At 30.8% G+C, this 19424-nt stretch overlaps 3 protein-coding genes across 5 annotated transcripts; all 3 read right to left on the bottom strand.

Moving 5' to 3' along the window:
• Positions 1-3934: 3934 nt before the first annotated feature.
• LOC128984661 (peptidoglycan recognition protein 1-like) lies at positions 3935-8328 on the bottom strand. Of its 2 annotated transcripts, none has more exons than XM_054403996.1 (4): positions 8197-8328; positions 6472-6604; positions 4893-5020; positions 3935-4096 (listed from the first exon to the last, which is right to left on the bottom strand). In XM_054403996.1, exons 1-4 carry the CDS (start codon positions 8264-8266, stop codon positions 3984-3986), a joined length of 444 nt encoding a protein of 147 aa, XP_054259971.1. In that variant the 5' UTR covers positions 8267-8328; the 3' UTR covers positions 3935-3983. The 2 variants fall into 2 exon arrangements, with proteins under 2 accessions (XP_054259971.1, XP_054259970.1); XM_054403995.1 differs by lacking the exon at positions 3935-4096 and adding an exon at positions 4131-4333.
• A 1634-nt stretch (positions 8329-9962) lies between these two features.
• LOC128985448 (peptidoglycan-recognition protein SB2-like) lies at positions 9963-12990 on the bottom strand. The gene is made up of 4 exons (XM_054404934.1): positions 12902-12990; positions 11698-11942; positions 10663-10790; positions 9963-10114 (listed from the first exon to the last, which is right to left on the bottom strand). Exons 2-4 carry the CDS (start codon positions 11916-11918, stop codon positions 9963-9965), a joined length of 501 nt encoding a protein of 166 aa, XP_054260909.1. The 5' UTR covers positions 11919-11942; positions 12902-12990.
• A 640-nt stretch (positions 12991-13630) lies between these two features.
• On the bottom strand, positions 13631-17613 carry LOC128985037 (peptidoglycan recognition protein 1-like). Of its 2 annotated transcripts, none has more exons than XM_054404412.1 (4): positions 17550-17613; positions 16181-16432; positions 15268-15395; positions 13631-13850 (listed from the first exon to the last, which is right to left on the bottom strand). In XM_054404412.1, the coding sequence occupies exons 2-4, from the start codon at positions 16408-16410 to the stop codon at positions 13678-13680; spliced, it is 531 nt and encodes a 176-aa protein (XP_054260387.1). In that variant the 5' UTR covers positions 16411-16432; positions 17550-17613; the 3' UTR covers positions 13631-13677. The 2 variants fall into 2 exon arrangements, with proteins under 2 accessions (XP_054260387.1, XP_054260388.1); XM_054404413.1 differs by having other exon boundaries at positions 16181-16415; positions 17550-17577.
• Positions 17614-19424: the final 1811 nt, after the last annotated feature.

Raw genomic sequence — 19424 nt, 5'->3', positions numbered from 1 at the left:
ACTATTCCTACATGGAATTACATTGTTTTAAATTCAATACTTCTTGTAGGACCTGTCATAGTCCTTATTATACTAAGACTCAGTTCTACACTTTTCTTACCTAGAAAGGTGCCAATGAAAGCAACAAGAAGGCTTATACCATTCAACCTGTTGTGCCTCCTAGGTAGTGCAGGTCTGACGTTCCACCCACGGCCTTCGTAAACGTTTCCGTCCCCACCAATCATGAAACTTAAACATGGTACAAAGTTTATGTCATGCATCATCCATCATACAAATTTTATGTCATCTATCACCCATCATACAAAGTTTATGTCATCCATCATCCACCATACAAAGTTTATGTCATTCATCATCCATCATTAATCATACGAAGTCCATGTCATCCATCATCCATCATACAAAGTTTATGTCATCTATCATCCATCATCAATCATACCAAGTTTATGTCATCCATCATACAAAGGTTATGTCATCTATCATCCATCATACAAAGTTTATGTCATCTATCATCCATCATACAAAGTTAATGTCATCTATCATCCATCATCAATCATAACAAGTTTATGTCATCTGTCATCCATCATACAAAGGTTATGTCATCTATCATCCATCATACAAAGTTTATGTCATCCATCATCCATCATACAAAGTGTATGTCATCTATCATCCATCATACAAACTTAATGTCATCTATCACCCATCATACAACATTTATGTCAATTATCATCCATCATACACCGTTTATGCCATCTATCATCCATCATCCATCATACAAAGTTTATGTCATCCATCATCCATCATACAAAGTTTATGTCATCTATAATCCATCATACAAAGTTTATGTCATACGTCATCCATAATACAAAGTGTATGTCATCCATCATCCATCATACAAAGTATATGTCATCCATCATCCATCATAACAAGTTTATGTCATGTATCATCCATCATGCAAAGTTTGTCCTTTTTCAGTTTTGGCCATTAAGCGTAATCAAAATGTTTTGCTCCTTCAGACCTAGGCTGATAGGCTAATACTTTAATTATAATATTAAAAGCTATCATATTTTTTTGACTACAGTAGTGTGATTTAAATTTTCCAGAAGGTGAAACTGACTACTTTTAAACAATGTTTTAAGAGGTAAAAAGTTCGATGTATATTTGAATCAAAACATGCAAATTACTTGCTTCCGAGAACAAATTATGTATACATCATTATTTAAGTTACCAAACTACGTTATAAGTTATAACGAGAGAACACTTTTCACTATACAAAAAAGTTAAGTAAAATATTTCATTACTAAAGGCCGTACTTATAGTTTGAGGTACGGTTGCGTGAGAACAAAAACAAAAACAGTCCCTTACTTTAGTTGGAACTAACTTTTGGTTCATATAACATTTACCTATTTAAATATTGCTGTGTGGTTAGCTACAGTAATATAACTGTTTTATGTAACAACAAACACAGATTTTTAGTTATTTGTCCGACTGGAGTAATGGACCCCACGTTTACTGGGGCTTTTGTGTTTTAATAGCCTTATATTCCAAATTATTTATTTTTTATTTATCTTAGAAATAAATTTGACCATATCAATAAAAGTTGTATTATTTTTGTACAGCTAAATCAGTACTTTGTTGATCAAGTATCTTTTTTCGAAGAGGTTTGTAAATAATTATATTAATATCAGTATCAATAGAGGAAATTATTGATCCTTTTCCTTAAAGCTCAGTGTCACGTAAAATACATTACGCTCACTACCAAGACAACATATGTATAATCTCACTTACGAGTTTCATTATATTTATCTTCAAACAAAACTCATGCTTAGCTACTTCAAACTATTACCATTTAAAATGTAAATAATACATCACTAAAACAAAACAAAGCTCTTTAGATGTACATTACTTAAAGCGAACATCCGGAGACCCCGATGAGCTGCGTTTGGTGTGAAGATTGTGGATGTACTTTGCTTGTCCGATACACAGAAAGCCATCAAAACATGGCCTGGTGTTGGAGTTGACGAAGAACACGTATTCACTTGGACCAACACAAGGAACTTTCCATTTGGCCTGAACTTTACCCCAAGTTTGCCCCGGAACTATCTTGAGAGGCATGGCTTTCACCCACATAAATCTCATATTAGTTATACATATTACATTCATATTTATTTGGCTAAACAATTGAATGTACCTACAACGAGAAGACTTCCCATCCAATGTAAAAAGTTGAAGCCAAAAAACGAATCGATGTTTGTTGCGACGGTCAATCAAATAATGACAATATTTTGTGTCCAAGTGAAAAATAATCAGCTGTTAGGATAGTTTTTTATTAATATTTTTTTACTTGGTACCATATTTTTTTATTTTGTATCATATTGACCAAACCTAAATTGGTTACCCGTAGGTTAGGTTCTATATTATCCTAACCTTACCTAACCTAGGTGTTGTAACCAAACCAAACTTAGGTGTGGTCGGTATAATACCAAAGTAACCCAATAAACTAGTACCCTCTGGTGAGATGGTCTTGAACTTCATCTATTTTCATGGCTTATAATCTTAATATTGGATGGGAAGTCTCATATTTTCAGGCCTAAGTACGTTTTATCTAAATTAACTTTTAGTTCTTTTTATTATCATTATTATTATTTTGTGAAGTGGGAACACCGTCTAAGTGCATATTTTTACCCGAATATGAGTGAAGGGTCTGAGATGGTCTGTTTAGCTTTGTTACTTAATGAATCAGCTGTTTCGTCAGTCAGGATCATATTTAAAGCCACAATGATCAGAAATAGCTGAGTCCAGATTGGAACTAACAAAAAGCTACTGAATTTTCTCAGGATCAAAAAAGCAAACTTTAGATAACAGTCTCAGATAGTCTTTGAGGGTTAACATTTACGCTGTTTTATGTTCTGAAACTAAATGTATAGCTCAATAAACAGATTTAATCAACATTTTAATACACATTTGGATTTGGATTTTATTACACATTTAGTTAATAAAGGATACCACATGGGTTAACATCATTCAATATTTCTTCTTACAACTCCCTTACAGATTTGACGTTTTACTTGTTATTAGTTCGTCAAAAGAATTTATAAACCGTTATAAAATATAAAATAACAACACAAAACAATTAGCGTAATAATGTACGTTGGGTGTGTTTTGGAAATATATTTATGATTTGGCTATTTACATTAAATTACCTTAAAACGTTTATCTACAGTTGAATATGTACATAAATGTACTTACCTAGCTGTAAAAGTTCATCAAAATATTAAATTCATGTCATAAAACAAGTTAAACAGTTCATAATCCATTATTGCATTCTAGCTCTCTAAATAATTAGTAGTAACTTATAGTTTACACTCTTCTGTAAAAGGTTCAAAGTGAAATGAATATCAAAAGTTTGTAGGTGCTAATTAAGATAACACATGTTTTGTCTTTATTTGAGAAGTGTTCTATTTCTTTTTAAGTCTTATAGGCCTACTTCATAATTTCTCTCTCAATAGAGATACAGTCGTATATTTATACAAATTTAAATTTATTTATACTCTTTTGTATTTAGGGATTTTACAATTAACCATATTTAATAAAAGTAATATCAAAGTATGTATGTACTTTCCTACATGATGTAAGTGAAATTATTTTATTGTTATAGGAGAAAAATAACAATATGCTTTGGATTTTGTCGTATAGAATTGTTAGTAAAATATTTAAATTAAAATATCCTTTAAAACAATTTAGTTACAATAAGCATTTGCATTTGATGACATAATTTAAACCACCTCATATTATGTTTGGTTGCAACGAGATCTACTAAACTCTTAAAACTAAACAACTAACTGTACAGTAACAATTGTTACAAATTAATACATATTTTGTTTATTAAATCACAAAATACAAATTTTAATATTTACACTAAATTACATTGTACTTAACTGTTTTAGATAAAATCTGTTGAGTTACATTATGATAAAACATACTAGTTATTTTCGCGTACCACGAATTTCCAAAACTTTAGGTGCCACAAACTCGTTTCTGACTCCATATTCTATTAGCTTTCTTCGTGTGATAAACATTTTTTCCGTCGGGACCCGATCTAAAAAAAAAATTCGAATGATGTCGGTGTAATATTTAATTTTTGTGAGTTCAAATAGTTGTTTAGTGGGATATTTCACTTCAAAATATCGAATTAAGATACATATTTTAACCTAATTAGGGACAAGATCAGGAGGAACGTGAACTTCCAATACTTTAGATGAAATGTACTTCCTCGCTACTCCGTATTCCAGCAGTTTTCTTCTTGCAAAAAACATCTTTTCTGTAGGATTACAATCTGCAAAAATATATAAACCTAAATTAATCTGCGTATTTATGTATAAGTAAGCATATCTAACAACAACAAAAATCACAAAAAAACTGTAATTTGAAGAATTAAGGTGGGCTAAATCCTTTTAAAGTTCATAATATAGTAACTACCAATTTATGTAATCACGGATTAGAGGGACTTTACAACAGTATTCTACGGATAATTGTTCCTTATCAATAAAATTTCAGGAGTAAAATAATTATTGAAGTAAGTCCATTTATCATCAAGTAAGTTCAACTCTTACAATGATTATATAGAAACATTGGGATCAAACGACAGCTAATATTTGTAAAAAGATTAACTAAAAAAAACTGTTTTATTATATAACTGTAAACGTTTTAATTATTGTAAATAGCTACTTTGAATTATATAGTCTCTTACACATGTGCTTAATTTTGCGACATCAATAAGTGTCGTTTTAAACTCGGTAACACAGCTTAAAGTTTTAAAAACCTAAATTTAATTGGAGCTAACTATTAGAACTTGAAAGATAGATAGGTATGTTGACTTTTAATGCGAGCATTACCATAGAAATGGCCGATTAGGGCTACAAACAAACTTCTCGGTTGAAACTCAACCCATTTGCTTGGAAGGGATGGGCGAATCTTCCACCCTCGACCTTCATAAACGTGGCCGTTTCCTCCAATGCAGAAGCTGTCAAACAGTTTGGTAATTCAATTATTATTAGACATTTTGAAAAAAAAAAAACATTATCCGGTGTTTCATGAATATTTATGTCAAGACACTTTCATGATGCTGTACAGTAGTTTAAATTACCTTGTTACTGTTAAAAACGATCCTACGTAGTATGTGAGACTACAGCTGATTCATGCTTCAAAGGAGCACATCTTCAGGTCGGAAGAACGTCAAGTAGTCTTCATTGGAATTAGATATTCCTCGTAGTGGAGTTTGTCAAAAGTTTAAAAACACGAAACACGAAACATTTAGAATTTGTCGACCAGATGACGGTAACAATAATAACAATAATAACAACAATTGTTACCGTCGTCTGGTCGACCAATTCTAAATGTTTCGTGTTTCCGTGTGTTATGTGATTTGTCTATTTATTAAACTTTTGACGAACTCCACAACGAGGAATATCTAATCCCAATGAAGACTACTTGACGTTCTTCCGACCTGAAGATGTGCTCCTTTGAAGCATGAAACAGCTGTAGTCTCACATACTACGAAGGATCGTTTATGACAGTAACAAGGTAATTTAAACGACTATATAGTCAAGGCACTTTGTTTTAAGTTTGAGGTATTATTTTATAGGTTGTATCATGGAATAGTTTTGAAACTAATATTAATTTTTAAGGGTCAATGTTATATGTTGTAAAGTATGTGCTGCTAAGTTATTATTTGTGATGCAAACCGATCAAATTTAAAAGAAACCATAACCTTTAGAGCTTGACGTATTTTACATGTTTGTAAAAATAGAATCAGTAGCATTTTAAAAACGTAGTCGCTTTTTTCCGATTCGTAGGTAAAATTTTAAACCTCTTAAGAAACCCTTTGTATTACAATAAAAAAATTAAAAGTGAAATTGTTAGACCTATTGTTGAAGACAAACAAGAACAAAAGATTTTATAAATACGTAATTATATAACACTGCTTTTACGAGTAGTTTTATAAGATTATAACATGTCAAAGTATAAAGTTTTAAAAGTAGTAAAATTCTAACAAAAATACTTGTTATACTTTTATTTTGTTTTACGACGTAATTTTTAATTGCCTTGTATTTTTAGAAAGGAAATGCGACTTAGAAAGATATTGTAAATTACTAATGAGTGATCAAGTAGTGACATTTAAAATAAAAACAACATCTTTGAACAATTTTAAATTTCTAAAATGTATGGTATCGTTTAGACCGATATAAATCTATCTATATATTTTACGTTAATTACTTAATTTTAAGTTTGATTTAAATATAAATTTTAAGGTCGAATGTATCATATATAATCTATTGTTTTAGTAATACTGTATAATGTAACTTCACCAATATCTTGCCTTAATAAAACAATTAAATAAAAAATTCACATTAAATGGTATTACACTTAAAATGCAATTATTCATTCCAAAAATAAACCAACGTACTGTATTACTTGTATCTGATGTCCGGAAAATGTTTCTTTTCCCTATGAATAGCTTGAAGTTTTCTCATCATTTTACAGCAAGAGTTGTTGGTTTTGCAATAGTGATCTTCTGTCACTGAGTAGAATATGTAGATAATCGGTCCTGTAGTGAAAATTATAGGCATTACTAAACATTTTTGTTAGTACTTTTGAATGTGAATATTAATATCCATAAAAATGCAATTTAAAGATTGTAGCTATATTAGGAATGGGCGAAATAATTCTCTGACAGAATGTGCATCTGTAAATTTTGGAATTTTCTTGTTCATGTCAACATTTTAATCAATTATAAGTTGTATAACAAATTATTTTCAGCTCTATTATGTTTAATAATATTAAATATATTAATATCGCTAACTTAGAATTACAAAAATATAATATTTATAGAGTCATTTTCTGTAAATGGTTTATTTAACTTTAATCAGTTTCGATAAAAATGTTATAGCAGGCTTCGTAGGATCAGTTAGTTATACAATTTAATTAAATGCAGGGTAAATATAAATATTTATGCTATACGATTTGGAAGTAACCATTTTTATAAACACACTAGCTGACCCGGCGAACTTCGTATCGCCTAAGTTATAGGTTTCCCCTAAGACAGACCGATGAAAAGAAAGTACCGTTACGTTTAATATTGTAGATGATCTCGTTCGCATCGCTCAATCACGTCCTGGTTGAAGTTCGTTCGCTATGCTCACTCACCTTTGGGTTGGAGCTCGTTCGCTGCGCTCACTTGCCTTTAGGTTGGAGCTCGTTCGCTACGCTAACTCGCCTCCAGGTTAGCTCGTTCGCTACGCTCACTCGCCTCCAGGTTGAAGTTCGTTCGCTACGCTCACTCACCTTTTGGTTGCAAATTAGCTGTTGTCATAAATGTAAAAGAAATAATAGTGCTGCACCCTGTTGGTAATCCTTGTAACTTTAATGCTATTGAACATCATAGAACAGAACCAACTTGTTTAATTGAAACAGCTGTTAAGATTCATTAATTCCATTTCTCATAAGGTTAACATGGGAAACTCCAGAGCCACTGGGGCGGAGCCCTTTTAAGAATTTCGAAACGGGAAATAGTTTACGTCCGATTCGCATACCTACAGAATTTACACACCAAATTTCATAACGATCGGTGAAGTCGTTCCGGAGGAGTTTGCAGACAAACACTGTGACACGAGAATTTTATATATTAGATTACTTTACATAAAATCCTATTCAAAAGTCTTTAATATTTGTCTATAACCCTGGAATGGTTTAAACATTACTTCACGCTAGTACTAGTGATAATAGATAAAATTAATTGGTGTTTGGTGGGATTTGAAACCAGGATTCGGTCACCAAAGCCCCCGCGCTCTACTACCTGACCAGCTCACTCTCCAAAGATTTCAATAGTGAAAACAGATGGTTTTACTCAGCTTAGGAGGGGTAAGGTTAGGGTACGCTGGATCCTCGCCTTTTTTTATTTATAAACCTTTATTTGTCTGAATAAACGAAGAAAATTAATACAAAAATGCTTACTTGTCGACTTTTTAAATTATGTTACCTTTTTGCACGTTTAGTTCACGCGTTATGTAATATATATTTTTTACTGTGTGGTTTTAAATATACTTAAAATGAATCTACGAAGGATGGACGGTTAATATTTTTTTTTATTAAATCGATTGAAATGTCACAACATGTAAAGTTTTTTTAAACTACACTTACCTTTCATTGTACCTTCCCACTCCGCTGCTCTTCTCCGCCATTCGTCTTGGCAGTGCATTTTGAAAGGCATTCTCGTTAAAGTCAATTGTCTACCAATTTCACCTGTTTATATTGTTTTCATTTTTCATAATAACGAATTCTCTGAAAATGGCAACAATGCAATGTTACAACTTTAAATTTATAACGTTAAGTTCAATGTAGAATAAGAGAGTTCACAAGCTGCTTGCGTTTTGGATGCATTTACGATAAAGTATTGTTTATTGAAAAACATTTTTAAAGTATTATTATTAAAGTAGTAAAGCCTTTGACCTTAGTAAAATAATGTTTGTATTTTTTTTAGCTTAGCAAACAATATAAAGTAAAGACTACTTTAGCTAAGTACGAAAAGACGAACGATTTAAATAATTCAAATACAATAAGTAACACAATGAAATCCAATGCCATTAAAAACACTAGTCATAAAACGTACCTATATCAGTTCTACTACAAATAAAACATGTTATTTGTCTCAACAAAAAAAGTATGAATATAACAGACTTTTACTAAGTAGATAATGCTATGAAGATTAGTCAACGTCATATTGGTTCTGATAACATATCTAAAATCAAGTATCGATAATTATGAGTTCAGACAGTAACTGAGTACAAATTATATATGAGATTTTTTCCTACACTCTTGTTAGTGTTAAAATAAACTATTTATCGTATAGCAAGTAGGTATGATACAAATCCCTCAACTACAGGGTTGGTTATAAATAGAAGTAAAAGTATAACACCAGCTTAAAGTACGTCCAATTTTATTTTGTTTACTTTTATGTGAAGCTTCCAATAACTTCAGCTCCCTATGGATATACTATTATGACAAAATACAATGTCATACATGGTTATTTATATTGTTTTCTAAATCTTCGTATGTTTATTTGATTTCGGTTTGAAATAGTTTCAAGTTTAAATCAAATGTCTAATAGAGTCCCACAGAGTGAAGACAAATTTATGGGACCCCATCAAACTCACGGTGTAGGGTGGTGATGTTGTTATGTCTAGAGATACTTTTTTCTGATCACTGGTTAATTAAGGCTACTTAAATTAGACTACCGAAAATCACCAATGGTCTCTGGAGTATCCCATCGACCAAACTTAGCACTTCCTTAGGCTCTGTTGATTTTTTAAGTGGCGAAACTTCCTGTGCTACTTTAAATTTATTTTTCTTTGGCAGTAAATTTGCGTCACAAGGTGCCATTCAAAGTAAAAATGTATTTGTTTACATCACTCTAAGTAAGATTTGAATTCGATTCACTTATTGTCTTTGTTTTTTTTTTTTATTAGTGAAGCAACACAAAATAATGTGATTACTCTACCTGAATATAAGGTTGCAGCTTTAATTCAATGACATTAGGCATAAAACTAATAAGAAACTTGTAATAATTAAACAATGTTTTATATGGACTTTCCATATAGCTTTACAATATAAAGCATATACACCCAAAGTCAGTGTGGATTATAGAAATCCTAATAAATATTGCCAGGATAACAAATAAATTTAAGTATATGGTGATAAGAAGAACACAGTTACTATAGAAAACCACGTAAAGTATAATTTAAACGTACTCAACCTTAATATACACATCTACTTTGTTCTAAACAACCTTTTAATTATGAAAAGATATTTAAATATAGCACTATTCAACAATGTTATAATTGCACTTTAAGTAAATATTAAAATAAAATAAATTACCAACTGTAATATAATTTTTTCTTACAACTTTATCAATTTATTTTTACAAGCTCATCAAACAAAAGAGGTATAAGTGTGTGTCTCAAGTTGATTTCGATGAATCTTTCAGATATATATTTGTTTTCTATACCGAATTGGACTATGTTTCTTCGAAGGTACAAGTGATCTATAGCAGGCATGTCATCTGTAACGAAAAGTTTAAATAAATATGATTTTATTTTAGTACTGAAATGACTTATTCTAACACGTGAAAAACGTAGGTAATACACGATTATTACAATCAATGTTTATCAATCTTTATAATAAACTGAAACAGTATTTACATTTTTAAGAAACGTATTTCTTATATTGACTGACAACAATTGTATTAGGTTTTAAATAAGCCAGTAGTCAACTATTTAAAAATATATGTTTAAAACTATAAACTTCGTTCTTGTTTGAATTAACCTAAATATCATTTAGCAGGACTTTCTTTTATCCATTCCTCGCCTCAATGGTACGAGGAAAATAAACTGTATTAGTGACCATCTCGTAGTGTATACGTCAGGTACATATAATACAAAATATTATTTTTCAAGTAGATTTATCCAAGCCCTGCAAACGTTTTCAGGGTAGATCAGGAATCTGACTTAACACTCTGACACAATAATTTTAGACGCTAGTCACCAGGCTAGTACTAAATATTTTATCATAATAAACACATAAATAGTATCTAAAAACTACTATACTTACATCTAAAGTCCCCTAAATATCCGATGTAGAAGGACGTGTAGTTGAATTCCTTATGCTTGTGTGGGAGAAAAGGGGCGTTATTCCATCCACGACCTCTGTAAATGTTTCCGTCCGGGGCAATAACAAAACTAAACAATTACAACATTAAATATACATTTACCTTATATGTTTTGGTTGTATCTTAATAAATATCGCTAGTAAATATTGAGTTTTGTTTCCAAGGTGGAAGAAATTAATATCTTCTAACGTTTTGAAAATGAAATGATTTCATATGTACTGTCTTCATTAAATATCATAACTCGATAAAATGTAATGTTAATTAAATATAATTTTCATCAAATCAAGAACTCCTTTTTCGTAAATGTATTTAATAATAGGCAATAAAGATTACTGAGTTGTAATATAATTGAGGATTTTAAAATTATAAACATTTTTGTTGAAAGGTATTTTATAAATATTGTATTGTATTGTACTGTATTGTTTTGTATTGTATTGTGTATTATTGTATTGTATTGTACTGTATTGTTTCGTATTGTACGGGAGGACTCAGGGCTCCCGTACGTCAACCGAAGCTTGGAGAGTAACTGATACAGGTGATCAATAGTGAATATTTTTAAATGGCCAAACAATTCGCCTAAAAGTACTAATTTCAAAGAAGAACTCATTGGCAAACGATTTTGTCCATCACTGTCCAAGTCGTTGGCAATTTTAGGAGGAACTCTTTTAGGAAAAGAAGACCAAACCCCATGTGATGAGGATGTTCTGGACACTCGGCCAGTTTTCCCAAACTGCTAACCAACACTGTGTGTCTAAGTCTATTGTGTTATTAGCGTAATTAATTAATTCCATCAACATAAGCCACATGTAAGGATTAAGTTAACATATTATCCTTAACCTTAAAATATGTATAGACAAGATAGCATATGCTTAACGCCCAATGATTAACCAATGATTGTCCAGCTACAAACTAGCAACAACCTTTTAAAATAGATTAAAAATAATAAGACACTAACGTATACATATTGCAATACATACTTGAATCTGATGTCCTTTTTCCTCCTCATGTCCCAGTTTTGTAACCTTTGTAGATATTCGACGCATTCTATCTCCAAGGCCCCGGGCCTAGGTCCGTGCTTTCGTTCCGCAAATACAAAGGCGTAGAATATTTTGTCAGCTGGATATTTGACACGTGGTAGGTTACCCTGGATGTCTTTACCTCCCCAAGTCCTCCTTGGTACAACCCTCAATGAACTCATTGTTTAGCCTATCATTGTTATAGCCTACAAGAGAAAAATGAATTGTGAACACATTTTAATTTGAATAACTAACTGAGAGGCCTACAAAAGGAAAACGACATAAATAATTAAAAAAATACAACAAGTTATATAAGTAATTATAATATAAATTGCATATTAAAAGAATGTTTTCCGTAGGAAAATAGTATCACTAAAAATGAGGACGTTATATAATCATTACTTAACAAGGGTTTTATTATGGAATAACTAGTAAAAAGTAAGGCAATTCTATAGGATTGTTTTGTAATAAAGCAAAGCAAGGAGCAACAACGTGAATTACGAGTTAAAAATCCTCAACCACGAATAAAGTGAACTAAGATATATTTAATTGATTAAAGAGTAATTTTTATGGACAGTGAGTGCATACAATATTCCATAAAAGTTCACACAGTCAAAAACTGTATTTTAATGACACCTATAACGTGCGCTAGAGAAAGACTTACACATAGACTAAGGTTTACCTAAAACTGCATATGTGTTCTCCCTTAGTACGTTGATAGTAATAGTAAGTTTACGAAGTATACTTACTTATAGAAGGGGTTTGGAAATTTAGAATATAAAAGATAAACTCATAACATTTTCCTCGCTTCTAGTATTAACACACAACAAATCCTATGTTTTTTGTATTTATTTTTGTATAATTGTTTTTTTTTCCTTTCAAATCTTTAATTTTACGTATACATGCAAAATATAATATTTAGTTCATGAAAAAATTCATTTATAGATCTGGAAAAGCCAATAATTAGAAATAAACAATCCTAACACGAATAGGCTTGGATCCTTCTAAATGGATTTTATGATAAATATTATAAAAACCACAACTGTATTATAAACCATTTTAAATACTTTCTAGAGTGATTTACAAAATGCTACATTTAAGTCATGATTGAAAATAGTGGACGGAATAGCCTTATGTTCTATTATTTTAAAATATATATACTTACTTTTATTTCAATTACATGTCCACTTTTCAATCAATAAAGTTCACACAAGTTGTTCAATGAATTTAATCAGACATGCAATAAAACATTATATGCAAATTTAAACACCACTTTCTTACTAAAAACCGCTGTAAACAATTCGTTTTTTATACACTACACTATAAAAAACAGGTTGTAGCCAACCATACATTGTTTTAGTTCGTACTTAAACTGCTTACATTTAATCTATGATATTACATTGTCTGTGCCAAAACATGTGAAGCTACAAAGTTATGTAATGACAATGGCATCTGTAGTTATCATTATCGGCTTATCACTCCCGATTATAAAAGTAGTCATATAGCTTTGGATTTTGATAACCATTACTATTAAGCGATGGTACACTATTTGAACTGGTTGTTTAAGATATTTTCGTCAATTTCCACAGAATAAAATCAATTTCCTCATAACTCGTTTAATTTTTCAACCCCGCCCCCACACACATGTTTAACACGTGTGTTCATGCTGCATACGGTATTACTTATTGTTAGTAAATGTTTATGTGTTATATTGGAACAAACAATGTTTATGCTCATCAGTAAAACAGAACATGATATTAATTCAGATTAGACATAAAAATAGGAATAGTTTTAGTAAAAGTATTTAGTGGAAAGGATTCTATAAAAACTTCGTAAATATAAACACTGCATATGCTCAACGTTTCCATTTTTATTCATAAGAATATATATATGTTCAATAGAAATAACATTATTTACACGTATTTACACGAATTTGTATATTCAGAATTTCGAGCCGGTCAAGCTTCTTTTATTGAAATCGTACGCTTCGTTGGGCGACTTTATATTGCTGTTCAGCGTATACAGCAGAAATCGTTTGCACAAATAGTTGTGCCTGACACCAAACTGTAATAACTTATTCCTTGCTATGTAGTATTCGTCACCTGGAGGTTCATCTGGAAAAATATAATACCAATTATATCCAAGAATAAAACCTCACATATGTCCTTAACAATATTCTAAATACAATTAGTGAACAGTAGTTATTGCTAGGTTTTATGTGCATTCGTGAATGTTATGGAGTGGCATAATTCTGATTATTAATTTTTGATATGATATAAATTACAAGATTTTTGTTTATACATGTAAAAGCAAGCATAAAATATTGTATATACTGCATATTTAAAGTGTGCATCGAACCGTATTTTCCATTTTTATAACCATTTCGTAGCACAGGTAAAATATAATGACATATTTATTTCGGCAAGTGTCGTTTGTTTGCCTGTAGGAGGATTGCAAAATTTAGGATTTTAAACTAATATTAAATGTTTGTTTTTATTCCAGAGTAAAAATTGGCATTGTCAATGCTAAAAACAAACCTAAATTTTATAATATGAATCACTGATTATTTTATAATGAGTAATAAAGTGCTAAAGAAGGATTCCAGCAAATTTGGCGTGGAACAATGTTTATATTTGACGTTAATTGATATCATTCGACCCATGTCAACGATACCAAAGTGCTATTTTACGTATTTTAGCAATATTCTTTTAGTACCAGTTAAATAACTTTAACCAATATTAGTAAAAATAAATGCACGACGTACAGTTATTAAACTTCCCATTTATACCAGAACTTCGACCAAGTATATTAACCAATTGTTATATTAAGTCAATGCTACATCTGGTTCACAAAAATCAAATGTCTACTTGCCGTATTCAAAGTCGATGCTACATCTAGTTCACCTAAATGAGATGCCTCCTTGCTGTATCCAAAGTCAATGGTACGTCTAGTTCACGTAAATGGAATGTTTACTTTCGGTATCAAAAGTCAACCGTGTATGTATAGCCTATTCGTTAATGCATTTTGTAGTAAATCATGCTTAACGGTATTAATCAGATTGCTAGTCCCTTTTGTTCTGTATTTGTAATGTACTAGCTTAAATGATTAGTTAATAGATATATGTTACGACTGTTTTGTTTAAGTTTTTATTGTTATCTTGCAAATGCTGTCATGGTGACCAATTAACCCATAAAGTCCATGTTAAATTCCTTAAACTTAAACTTTGCGTATGGAAAAGCCCTCTCGTTCGATTTGTGCCGTTTTAGATTTATATCTTTCCTTAGTTGGTTAATATGATTTTGCTAAATTTCGTGCGGATTGCTTTAGCCGTTCAGGAGGAGTATTTGTAAAACAAAATCAGGAGTGTAATATAATAGCTTCACTCACTCCGCTCAATAATTAATGGTTTTCTGAGTTAAATCGTTTTTTTAAGTGTTACTTTACGTTAAACTTATCAACACATTGTATTTACAATTAACTATTGTATTTAGGAATAATAGAATATAAACATTCAATGCACGCTTTACTTACTTATGAAATCGCCTATGAACATTATGTAGTAGGAGAGGTGTGAAAAGATTCTGTATTTTGATGGCAACGTTGGGACCTTGTCCCAACCTCTTCCCTCGAATACAATCCCATCAGGTGCTATGAGGAAGCTGTAAAATAATAAATAAAAATAATAAGAAATATCCGTAGAATACAAAATTAACACATATGCCCATTTTTGATTAGTGAATCTATTTCTTTATCTACGCAACTTGCTGCACATTTTTTAGTCCTACTGACAAAATTGTTTTATGTAAAAGTAGTAAAGCTAAGAGTAAAAACCACATTAGGCCAAAAAGAATAATATAATCTTAAGTTAACGTAATGTGTACTACGACAAAATAAATATACAAACACATCGATAAATTAGGCATTTGCTGTTTAAATTTTTTAGCTTTGTAAATATTCGATTTAAACTTAATCGCTCTATAATTTTTTTTTTAATTGATAAAACTACGAAACTCTCATAGATAAATGAAATAAAGTATAAATTGAACAAAAAGTTCAAAAATCTGTCATTTGTAAAATGTTAAAAAACATTTCTGTTTGGGAAGTTATTTAAACCCTTAAATAATTAGCGTCATAAGCCTAAAATAAAATGGTTGCCGGTTCGATCCTGAGAAAAGTCAGTAGCATTTTGATGGTTCGAAACTGGACCCAGCTGTTTCTTTTCATTGGGCTTTAAATAAACGATCCTGACTAATGAAACCGCTGATCTTAGTCAGTAACAAAGCTACACAGGTCATCACACACCATTCTACACTCATCCTTCACTCATATTTGGGTTAAAATACGCACCTAGGTGGCGTCCCTATCTCAATAATTGATAATTGACAATTGATAAACACTGATTCCTGTACATCATAACAATTCCATGATGTTAAGAAAAACTTACTTGTATTTTATGTCTGGATACTTCTTAAGGTCCATTTTCTGAATGAACTTGATCTCAGAGACAGCCGACTCATACGAAGGTCGACTTCCAAGCCACGGTTTGCCCTTAGGAGCGTACTGTTGCTGAGGAAACCCAAACATAATCATCTTGGCTGGTGGGTTCATGGTGGGAACGAACGACGATGGTTGCGCCCGCCATTGCTGCCTGGTCACAAATCTTATGTCTTCCATTGGCGCTGGAAAAGTGGGTCTTCTGTAAATAATAAAAAATCCTAAAAAGGTCTAATCGTAATGTATTATATGAGTTTGTCATCTATACAACGAGGCATATATTGTTTGGCATTGTGACTAAAGGCAAAAGTTATTAGTATTGTATGAACTAGATGAGAGTATAGTTAATGATCAGCTGTTTTATTTTTATTTTTTTTGTATAGTTAATTCTTTAAGAGCTTCATCATGACATAAATTTAAGTCCGGTTTCGAATCATATAGAATCTATTGGCTTTTATTGGAGCTAAACTATTAGTGTTCTATTAAACTATTAACAATAAACCTAGCTTTCTTTAATGGTAGTTTTAATTGCAATGAATCTATATTTTAATTAAATTTCAAACGTGGTTTAAGACGTTGAGCCATCTCTATTTGTAAACTTTACGAAAATATTTTTTTACAGACAACGATAAAGACAGTTGAACTTGATTATCTTCGATCAAGTGCTAGAACTGCAGAACATATGGGGGCTAGCTGTTTTAGTGGTAAAACATGAGGTTTCAAAGGAACCTCGGTACAAATTCGGCTAATAACTAACGGTCTGAATCCCTTTCAGACCCAGGAATCTTAGTCCTCTCGACCGTTTAAGTCCCGAGCAAATGTTGAACATATGTTAGTTTTAACCTAGATTTCAAATACTATAATTATTAGTTAGGTTTGTCTTAAAAAATAAACCTTCATTATACCTAGAATATACACATACCCATATTGAATATACCCATTTAAAAAAATAAGTGAATATAATGCAAGTGTTTTAAATTAGCAAACTTATTTTCTACCTCATTATTATATAAAATTCGTATACAGGAAAATAATTGATTGTAGAAAAAAAACTAGTTTAGGTGAAATGTTCATTACATGTGTTATTTATGAATTAATTTGTAAATAGCTATTATGAGCTGGTAAATTTAGCGTTCCAATATAGATAAATAAGCCTACCTACTAACATAGATCTTATACAATGATTGTGTTTTTCCTCTTAGAGTACTAACAAACATTTTAACAATTTCATAACCTTGTTTGCTGCAGTATAAATAAGGTGTTACCAATTTAAATCGAAATTTGAATGGTCAAAAATAAATTATTTGTATTAAACTTACATGTTTAGGTTACTTTAATACTTTCCCCACGAAAAATGATGATTTGGTTAAATCTGTTTAACACAAAAGAGTCTCCATTGTTCTTAAAATGAAAAAAAAAACTTTATTCATTTATTTTTAGTCTAATCTCTATCCAAATATTTTAACTTATTTACAATCAAAACTGATATTATTTAGATAGCCTCTGTTATCGGTCTGTCTGGGACTTACTATGATATAACTTCTATATAACATCACGTTTCTATTTGAAACCGTATTACAACTCGTGCCGGTATTTGGTATGAAGAGTTACACTGTTTTTTTGGTATTTTACTTCAAATAAATTAAATGCTATTTATTATTTCATGTTTATGAAAGTAGCTAGAGGTCTAGTAGTAGAGCGCGAACTCTGGTCCATAAGGTCCCAGGTTCAAATCCCATTAAATAACAAATGGATTTTATCCAAGTAATATTGTCACAACCCCTTGGTCTTGCCTGAAGTCGTGTGAAAAACAATCCCGAGATCGTGCCTAGCATCTTAGGACGAATAAAAACCTGATTGTGTAAAAATTAATTGCATAATTACGTGGTACAACCAGCAAATAGTGCGGAAGGAAACTTGATCGTTCTAAGTACTGTATAAAAAGCTTATCTGATAGAGTGGTTTTGCTTTGGATATGGATATGCTCCATTATATTATTCCACTTTTCACCTACATTCCATATCTTGCATAAATTAATCCTCGAATTTTAATGCTGTGTCAAAGAATTAATTAATAATAATTGACATAATTATAATTCATATAAAAAAACAAGCACCCACCCAACCAGCATTTGGACGTAGCAGGCCACAATTTGCTGGCATATAAGTCAATTGCCCAAATCATTGAATTATTAATGTAAATATAAGAGAATGACTTAATTTTAAATATATTGGCTCTGTTATTCTGTGTGCAAATATGTCACTGTTTTGGACGAGTAACCCGGCCTAATGTGGAAACCCCTCACTTGAAGTCATTATTAATGGATAGTAATTGTGTAAAAGTAAAATTTATAATTTAATTGTAAACATAATAATATTTGTGTAGACGAAAACCATAAGCGACAAATATAGGTTCTCTCAGACGATATTTCAGCTACAATTCAGTTGACAGATTGAAGCTCCACAAAATATTCTAGACAGAACAGTACTTGTTTTACGATGATAAAAAAATCTAGTGGCTTTAAGGAAATAAGTTAATATCTATCCAGAATCTGATGCTTTTCTTTATTATTAATATTTGTTTTAAGAGAGTAGTTGTCTACAGATTTGTTACGTGATGACCAAAACCGAACAACAGTTTTAAAATATATGACATATGATTCATTTTGCTTATTTTACTAAATATAATCAAAACCAAAAAATTAAATCATCAACCTGACTAACCGTTTATCCAAATGGATAATAGGCTATTTAAAACGCAAGAGCTTACGTGGAGGGATATTTATAAATAGAACAATTTATAATTTAAAATACCTAAAGATTTTACATAACTCTCTCAATACAAGATTAAATTATAATATTTTACAAGAATATAACTCGTATAAGTTTTAATGATTTCTCTTTTGTCAGAATTTCCCTATGGCTTGCCATATAAGAGTGTTAAAAAACTAAGTGGTACAGTCGATCAATAATAGAAACAACTATATTTTTAAGTTAATTCAAAATTACACATAATAATGCACTTCTGTCTTATCACCCCCTAGCAAAGCATGGGTATAACATTTATTATTGTATAGTAAGAAAATAAATAAACAAAAATATTAACAAAATAAAACTGTTTTACAGGTAAATAATATAAGAAGCGTATTTGTAATACAATTTTGCATGGTCATTAAATATATTTTTTTTCATGTT

Source organism: Macrosteles quadrilineatus, unplaced genomic scaffold, assembly GCF_028750875.1.
Source record: "Macrosteles quadrilineatus isolate MER2022 unplaced genomic scaffold, UCM_ALF_1.0 Scaffold_2__2_contigs__length_208266976, whole genome shotgun sequence".
NCBI lineage: Eukaryota > Metazoa > Arthropoda > Insecta > Hemiptera > Cicadellidae > Macrosteles > Macrosteles quadrilineatus.
Note: the sequence above shows the minus strand (reverse complement) of the source record. Positions and strands in the feature narration are given on the sequence as shown.